The 9,211-nt window shown below is 42.2% G+C and overlaps 2 protein-coding genes across 2 annotated transcripts; both read left to right on the top strand.

Annotated features, from left to right (window-relative positions):
• Window positions 1-2,769: 2,769 nt before the first annotated feature.
• Window positions 2,770-3,369, top strand: LOC108341614 (glycine-rich cell wall structural protein 1-like). Its single transcript, XM_017579276.2, has one exon. It carries the CDS (start codon window positions 2,770-2,772, stop codon window positions 3,367-3,369), a length of 600 nt encoding a protein of 199 aa, XP_017434765.2.
• A 226-nt stretch (window positions 3,370-3,595) lies between these two features.
• LOC108341612 (uncharacterized) lies at window positions 3,596-7,903 on the top strand. The gene has a single exon (XM_017579275.2). It carries the CDS (start codon window positions 3,619-3,621, stop codon window positions 7,837-7,839), a length of 4,221 nt encoding a protein of 1,406 aa, XP_017434764.2. The 5' UTR covers window positions 3,596-3,618; the 3' UTR covers window positions 7,840-7,903.
• The last annotated feature ends 1,308 nt before the right edge of the window (window positions 7,904-9,211 follow it).

Raw genomic sequence — 9,211 nt, 5'->3', positions numbered from 1 at the left:
AATAAACTCAGTATATATACATTTGACTAGGAATTATTTAAATAAACTCAATATATATACCTTGACTAGGAATTAGAAGGTGGCGTTGAATTTCTCCATTAACAATACTAACAATTAGTATTTTTTTAAAAAAATTGTATACATTAACTATTTTTTGATGTTTTTTTGTTTAGACTTTGGACATAAAGCTATGATTGAAAATTTATGTGAATATGATTTTACATTGTCAATGCTTCAGTTTGTACTTTACTCCATTAATTTGAAACAATGATATAGAAACTACTTGTTAAAAAATAAATTTCAAACCTAATTCAACTCTACAAATTAATTTATAAAGTGAGATTTATATATATATATATATATATATATATATATATATATATATATATATATTTTAAATTAGTCTTATCTTAAAGAAATGTAGGATTTTCAACACACTCTCTTCACGTCGAGGTATATACCTCGTATGTAAGACGGGTGGTCTAATAACAATTGAAATAATAAATCCAAAAAGAACCAAATTTCTTTAGGATACTGGCTCAAATTCATAACTCTGATATCATATTAAGAAGTGAACTTTAAGTTTAACTCAAGAATAGGAAAAAATTCTAATGGAGGAAAACAAACAAGAACTTAAGATAACATGTTTTAGACAAGAAAATATCAATTTGAGTTAAATACCCGCGTTGGGCGCCATTGGTATTACACTCAATGCTTCAATTACATAGTGTTGTCAAATTTCCTAGGGTTGAGTGTCACATCTTTAAGGCCAAGCTCTACCAACTCCTGCATAGATAGCGTTGAGCGATCAAAAACTGACGATGAGTGTTAATTAATGTGAAAGAACTTGAATTGAGTGGTGGAAAATAGCGTCGATAGGTGAAAAATAGCGTTGAGCGGTGGAAAATAGGACTGAGTGGTGGTTTGACAAATAACCCCTTTCACGTTTTAACTGATGATGCTCAATGGTGCTGAGGTAACGTTGAGTGGTGGCATCACTGACGTGTCAAAATTAGGTATTTAAAAATGTTTCTCACGAGGATTTGAGTCATTCTCCCCTCCAACACTTCATTCTTCATGTAGAGCAACTTGGAGAGGCCCTTGGAGGTTGTTTGGGGTGCTGGGAAACTCTCCCTTCTCTTCCTTGGGCTTCAATGTTCACCAATGGTGATTTTGCCCCTTTTGGGTTAAAAAGGAAGATGGGATCACAAATTGGAGATGAAAATGTGAAGAGTAAGCGTCATTGAAGAATGGAGTAGAGCAAAAGAAACTTGGGGAAGGGTGTGCATCTCTCTTTGGTTACAATTTCTTTCTTATTTCTTCAATGTGTAAACCCTAGGTTCTACACCTTGGATAGCTAACCTTATTTGTTGATATTATATTTAATAAACCGAATCTTGTATATTTTGTGATGTTCAGGCATATATTTTTCCATTTCAAAGTTAGTATTTGATTTCTGTGCTTAATGTTTGTTTTAGCTTTCCTTGATTATTGGTTCTTGAGGTGTTTAAAAATTTCTTTTGAACCTAGAACTGAAATCAAATACCTAATGAAGCTTTTATCTAGGGATAGAACATGATTCATTAATAATATCAAGACTCTTGAACATAATGCATGGTTGCTTGTTGAGGATTCAAGTTATTGGAACTTGATGAGTTGTTATAGGCTTAAAGTCAATAGGAATAGGATTTGAGTATATTGGTGAATTGATTTTGACTTGAATATGAAATGAGATGTTTGTGTACGCATGAGAATAAAGTGAACGAAATCTAGTCTTAACAACTATAAATATTCTATGTTAAATTTCTTGTGTTACACCAACTATTTCATAAAAATACAAAAAAATGTTCTTTGTGTTTTTGTGAGTTTTATTGTCTAATTGAGTTGTGAATTACGAGATTTGTTATGTGTTGTACAAGTCCCTATGAAAATAACAATATTTATTATTTGATATGTGTGATTGGTGCACTTAGCGTTTTTCACTAACAAATGTTTAGTCTCAAGCACAAGTTGTATATACCTCGACATGAGAAGGGTGTGCTAGAAGTCCCAGATTGATTAGAGATAATATGATTTCATAGTATATATAAGTGGATGAAAACCTCATCTTAAAAACCGGTTTTATAGAGTTGAGTTAGGTTTATAGTTTACTTCTTAATAATACTTAAGAAACTAAAACAAAATAGATAAAGAATTAAATGACAACAATCACTTCTTGAACAAAGAATTTTATTAAGCACCTTTGACTAATAAAATGATAAACAAGATTTCAACTAGAAAGATAGAAATCACATACCCCACAAGAAAAAGTATTTGTAGTTTATAGCATATTTATTAATTACTATGGATGTTGATTGATATACAATAATATAGTATATATATATATATATATATATATATATATATATATATATATATGAAAGAGGTTTTTACGATAACATCCTTCACTTTATTAAATACATACACAAACCTAAGATATGAAGTAAAACAATAATATATGATATTGAATGGTCATGCATATTTTGTCCTTAATTGCAACTAAGGTTATTTGCATTAAGTCCACAACGACCAATTAGGTTTCTCATATTAGTGGTTAAAACAGAAAGGTTCATTTGAGGATATGTAGTCTTGCCATTGGCACACATGCACTTAGCGGCGTCATTAAGAGGATGAGTAATGACAAAGGTGCAACAAAGTCTCTCTAGCCCAAATAATTGAAACACTGGAGAATGCAATAAGGTGGTGCAAATATGTAAAGATGTACAACGCATGGGTCGTGGAGGGGGAGGGCGTGGTGTTACAGGTCGAGGAGGTGGTGGAGGTGAGATACGGGGAGGAGGTGGCATTACAGGTCGAGGTGGTGGTGGAGGTGAGATACGAGGAGGAGGTGGCGTTACAGGTCGAGGTAGTGGTGGAGGTGAGATATGGGGAGGAGGTGGCGTCACAGGTCGAGGTGGTGGTGGAGGTGAGATACGGGGAGGAGGTGGCGTCATAGGTCGAGGTGGTGGTGGAGGTGAGATACGGGGGGGAGGTGGTGTTACAGGTCGAGGTGGTGGTGGAGGCGAGATACGGGGAGGAGGTGGCGTCACAGGTCGTGGAGGTGGTGGTGGAGGTGAGACACGTGGATGTGGAGGGGGTGGCCTTATAGGGCGAGGAAGTGGTGGTGGTGGAGGTGAAATACGCGGGAGGGGAGGAGGTGGTGGTGGAAGCGAGACAGTAGGAGGGGGAGGATGTGGTGTAACAGGTCGAGGAGGTGGTGGTGGCGGAGGTGTGATGGATGGAAGGGGAGGAGGAGGTGTAATAAGTGGAGGCGGTGGTGGTGGTGGAGGTGAGATGGATGGAGGGGGAGGAGGAGGCGTAACAAGTTGAGGAGGTGGTGGTGGAGATGAGATGGATGGAGAGGGAGGAGGAGAAATAATAGAATGAGGAGGCGGTGGTGGAAGTGACACAAGTGGAGGAGGAGGAGGTGGTGTAAAAGGTTCAATAGGTGGAGGTAAGACAGGTGAAGGAGGAGGAGGTGAAGTAATAGATGGTGGAGGAGGAGGCGACAAAGGTGAAACGGGTAGGGATGGAGGAGGTGGCACAATAGGTGGAGAAGGAGGTGGTGGTGAAGGTGAAATGGGTTGTGGGATAGGAGGTAAAACTGGTGACGAGTCAGGTGGTAACAATTGTGGTGACTCTGAAGGTGGTAATAATGGTGGCGAGATTAGAGGTGACAACAATGGCGGTGAGACTAGAGGTGGCAATGAAGGTAATGTTGATGGTGGAAATAATGGTGATAAGTCAGGTGGCGATAATGGTGATGACTTTAGAGGTGGGACCATTGGTGGTGACAATGGAGGTAATATTGAGGGTGGTAGTAAGGGCGGTGAAATAGGAGGTAACGATTGTGGTGACTTAGAAGGAGATAATGGTGGTGACTCTAACGGTGGAAACATTGGTGTTGAGATCGGAGACGACAATGGAGGTAACATTGACGGTGATAATAATGGTGGTGACATAGGCAGTAACGATGGTGGTGAGTTAGGAGGAAATAATGGTGGTGATTCTAAAGGTGGCAACAATGGTGGTGACATAGGAGGTGATATTGGCGGTGACATAAAAGGTGGAAATGTTGGTGTTGAGACCAGAGGCGACAATGGAGGTAACATTGATGGAGAAAATAATGGTGGTAAGATAGGAGGTAACGATGGTGGTGAGTCAGGAGGTGATAATGGTGGTGAATCTAGAGGTGGCAATAATTGTGGTGACTCTAAAGGTGGAAACATTGGCGTCAAGACTGGAGGTGACAATGGAGGTAACATTGAGGGCGAAAATAATGGTGATGAGATAGGCGACAACGATGGTGGTAAGTCATTAGATGATAATGGTGGTGACTCTAGAGGTGGCAATAATGGTGGTAACACAGGAGGTGACAACGGTGCTGATATTGGCGGTGACACAAAAGGTGGAAACGTTGGTGTTGAGACCGGAGGTGACAATGGAGGTAACATTGAGGGTGAAAATAATGGTGGTGAGATAGGAGGTAATGATGGTGGTGAATCAGGATGTGATAATGGTGGTGTGACTAGAGGTGACAATAATGGTGACGACTCTAAAGGTGGAAACAATGGTGTTGTGAGTGAAGGTGATAATGAAGGTGAGGTTGTGGGTGACAATAGTGGTGGTGAGATAGGCGATAACGATGGTGGTGAGTCAAAAGGTGATAATGGTGGTGACTCTAAAGGGGGAAATGTTGGTGTTGAGAGTGAAGGTGATAATGGAGGTAAGGCTGAGGGTGACAAAAAAGGTGGTGAGATAGGAGGTAAGGATGGTGATGAGTCAAGAGGTGATAATGATGGTGACTCTACTGGTGCCAACAATGGTGGTGATATTGGCGGTGACACAAAAGGTGGAAACACTGGTGTTGAGACCGGAGATGACACTGGAGGTAACATTGAAGGTGACAATAATGGTGGTGAGATAGGAGGTAATGATGGTGGGGAGTTAGGAGGTGTTAATGTTGGTGACTCTAGAGGTGGAAACAATGGTGATAACATAGGAGGTGATAATGGTGGTAAGTCAGGAGATGATATTGGTGGTAAGTCAGGAGATGATATTGGTGGCGACTCTAAAGGTGGGAACTGTGGTGAGACCAAAGGTGACAATGGAGGTAACGTTGACGGTGACAAAAAAGGTGGTGAGATAGGAGGTAAGGATGGTGATGAGTCAAGAGGTGATAATGATGGTGACTCTAGTGGTGCCAACAATGGTGGTGATATTGGCGGTGACACAAAAGGTGGAAACGCTGGTGTTGAGACCGGAGATGACACTGGAGGTAACATTGAAGGTGACAATAATGGTGGTGAGATAGGAGGTAATGATGGTGGAGAGTTAGGAGGTGTTAATGTTGGTGACTCTAGAGGTGGAAACAATGGTGATAACATAGGAGGTGATAATGGTGGTAAGTCAGGAGATGATATTGGTGGTAAGTCAGGAGATGATATTGGTGGCGACTCTAAAGGTGGGAACTGTGGTGAGACCAAAGGTGACAATGGAGGTAACGTTGAGGGTGACAATAGTGGTGGCGAGATCGGTGATAATGATGGTGGTAAATCAGGAGGTGATAATGGTGGTGACATAAGAGGTGACAGTGGTGGTGACTCTAAAGGGGGAAATGTTGGTGTTGAGAGTGAAGGTGATAATGGAGGTAAGGCTGAGGGTGACAAAAAAGGTGGTGAGATAGGAGGTAAGGATGGTGATGAGTCAAGAGGTGATAATGATGGTGACTCTAGTGGTGCCAACAATGGTGGTGACAATGGTGGTGATATTGGCGGTGACACAAAAGGTGGAAACACTGGTGTTGAGACCGGAGATGACACTGGAGGTAACATTGAAGGTGACAATAATGGTGGTGAGATAGGAGGTAATGATGGTGGGGAGTTAGGAGGTGTTAATGTTGGTGACTCTAGAGGTGGAAACAATGGTGATAACATAGGAGGTGATAATGGTGGTAAGTCAGGAGATGATATTGGTGGCGACTCTAAAGGTGGGAACTTTGGTGGTGAGACCAAAGGTGACAATGGAGGTAACGTTGAGGGTGACAACAGTGGTGGCGAGATCGGTGATAATGATGGTGGTAAATCAGGAGGTGATAATGGTGGTGATTTTAGAGGTGACATTAATGGTGGTGATTCTAGAGGTGACAATAATGGTGGTGATTCTAGAGGTGATAATAATGGTGGTGTGATAGGAGATGATAATGGTGGTAAGTTAGGAGATGATAATGGAGGTGACAACATTGATGGTGAGACCAAAGGTGACAATGGTGGTAAGATTGAAGGTGGCAACAATGGTGGTGAGATAGGAGGTAAAAATGGTGATAAGTCAGGAGATGGTAATGACTGTGACTCTGTAGGTGACAATAACGGTGGTGACAAAGAAGGTGATAATGATGGTGAATCTAGCGGTGGCAACAATGGTGGTGACTCTAGCGGTGACAACATTGGTGGTAACACAGGAGGTGATAATGGTGGTGACTTTAGCGGTGGCAACAATGGTGGTGACACGAGAGGTGATAATGGTTGTGAGTCAGTAGGCGATATCAACGGTGACTCTAGAGGCGGAAACACTGGTGTTGAGGCTAGAGGTGACAATGGAGGAAACATTGAAGGTGGCAATAATGGTGGTGACTCTAGTGGTGGCAATAATGGTGGTGAAATAGGAGGTAACGATGGTTGTAAGTCAGGAGGTGATAATGATGGTGACTCTAAAGGTGGCAAAAGAGATGGTGAGACAAAAGGTGGTAATGATGATGAGACAGGAGGTGATATTGGCGGTGACTCTAGAGGTGACAACATTGATGGTGAGTCTGAAGGTGATAGTGGAGGTAACGTATTAGATGGCGATAATAATGGGGGTGAGATAGGAGGTAACGACGGTTGTAGGTTAGGTGATGATAATGGTGGCGACTCTAAAGGTGAAAATATTGATGGTAAGGCAGAAGGTGATAATGCTGGTGAGTTAGGTGGTGATAGTGGTTGTGAATCGAAAGGTGATAATGGTGGTAATTCTAGAGGTGGAAAGATTGGTGATGAGGCCGAAGGTGATAATGGAGGTAACATTAATGGTGGTAGTAGTGGTGGTGAGGTAGGAGGCAACAATGGTGATAATTCTGGAGGTGATAAGGGAGATGACTCTAGAGGTGGTAATAACGGTGGTGGGATAGGAGGTGATAAGGGTGGTGAGTTAGGAGGTGATAGTGGCGTTAACTCTAAAGGTGGAAATGTTGGTTGTGAGATCGGTGGTGATAATGGAGGTAGGGTTGAGGGTGGAAATAGTGAAGGTGAGATAGGAGGTAACGATGGTAATGATTCAGGAGGTGATAATGATGGTGATTCTAGAGGTGGCATTAAAGGTGGTGAGATAAAAGGTGATAATGGTTGTGATTCGGAAGGTGATAATGTGGGTGACTCTAGGGGTGACAACATTGGTGGTAAGGCTAAAGGTGACAATGGAGGTACCGTTGATGGTGGCAAGAGTGTTGGTGAGATAGAAGGTAAGGATGGTGGTGAGTTAGGAGGTAATAATGGTGGTGACTCTAAAGGTGGTGGTGGTGACACTAAAGGTGGTGGTGGTGAGATAGAAGGCGACAATGTTGGTAAGTCAGGAGGTGATGATTGTGGAGAGTCTAGAGGTGATAACATTGATGGTGAGACCGAAGGTGACAATGGAGGTAATGTTGAGGGTGACAATGGTGGTAATGAGAGAGGAGGTAATGATGAGGATGAGTTAGAAGGTGATAATGATGGTGATCCTACAGGTGTCAACAAAGGTGGTGAGATTGGAGGTGATAATTGAGGTAATGTTGAGGGCGACAATGCTGGTGTTGATATAGGAGGTAACAGTGGTGGTGGTGGTGGTGGTGGTGGTGGTGATGATGGTGGTGGTGGTGATGATGGTGGTGGTGCTGGTGGTGATGGTGGTGGTGCTGGTGGTGGTGGTGGTGATGATGGTGGTGGTGGTGGTGGTGGTGATGGTGGTGGTGGTGGTGATGATGATGGTGGTGGTGGTGGTGGTGGTGGTGGTGATGGTGGTGGTGGTGGTACACGATGTGGTGGGGGTGGTGGTGACTTGTGTGATACTGGCGGTGTCTTACGTGGTGGTGGTGGTGATTTGCGTGGGACTGGTGGTGGTGGTGATTTGCGTGGGACTGGTGGTGGTGGTGATTTGCGTGGGACTGGTGGTGGTGGTGATTTGCGTGGGACTGGTGGTGGTGGTGATTTGCGTGGGACTGGTGGTGGTGGTGATTTGCGTGACACTGGTGGTGGTGGTGATTTGCGTGACACTGGTGGTGGTGGTGATTTGCGTGACACTGGTGGTGGTGGTGATTTGCGTGGTTTCTTAGGATGTGGTGGTTTCTCAGGATGTGGTGGTTTCTCAGGATGTGGTGGTTTGTGTGATATTGGCGGTTTTTTGTGATGTGGTTGGTCTTCTTTTGGTTTTTTGTGATGTGGTTGGTCTTCTTTGCGAAGTGGTGAGAGTTGTGCCGAAAGGGAATGGTTGTTTGAACTAACCATGGGAAAGAAAATGAGGGAGAAGAAAAGGAGATGGGCAACGGGTGCAAGCACACCCTTTGAAGCCATTTTCCTTCTTATTTTCTCCTATGGCTTTAACATGTGAATAAGTGTTGTTTGGTTTGTAGCTTAACTTTGCAAGGGATTTTATAGGCCATTGGGGTGTGCGTGTTTTGTTTTGTATTTACTTTTTTTGGTTGTAATAGATTAATCTCTTAAATGAAAATTAAAGAGGGTTGAATCTTTTGGGCATATATAGGTAGCTAGAATCTTTAAAGTGTGGAAAGATATCATATTGCCCTAAATATCTAATTTCCTATTAGGCGTAAGTGGCATAACAATGCAAATGGATGCACCTGGCTATTACTTAACTTCAGAAGATGATCGAAGGAAGGCATAAGAATGTTCCTTCATTATATTTGTGTTTGTTGTCTTTTCTTTTGTCTGCTGCATTGTTGGTTGCCTTTTATTGATTATATTTTAGCTAATTGAAATATTATTTTAGAGCGTATAAATAGCATGATAATAATTTTGAGTGTATTTGGGTTCACAAATTAGCAAATTAACATGGTTTACATGACAGTCTTTCAGTAAGAATAACTGTGAAACTAAAGTTACTAAGTTTGGCAAAACAACTATATTATTCAGCACCGCAT

This window comes from Vigna angularis, chromosome 6 (assembly GCF_016808095.1).
Source record: "Vigna angularis cultivar LongXiaoDou No.4 chromosome 6, ASM1680809v1, whole genome shotgun sequence".
NCBI lineage: Eukaryota > Viridiplantae > Streptophyta > Magnoliopsida > Fabales > Fabaceae > Vigna > Vigna angularis.
The sequence above is the reverse complement of the archived record's forward strand: the minus strand, read 5'-3'. Positions and strand labels throughout refer to the sequence as shown.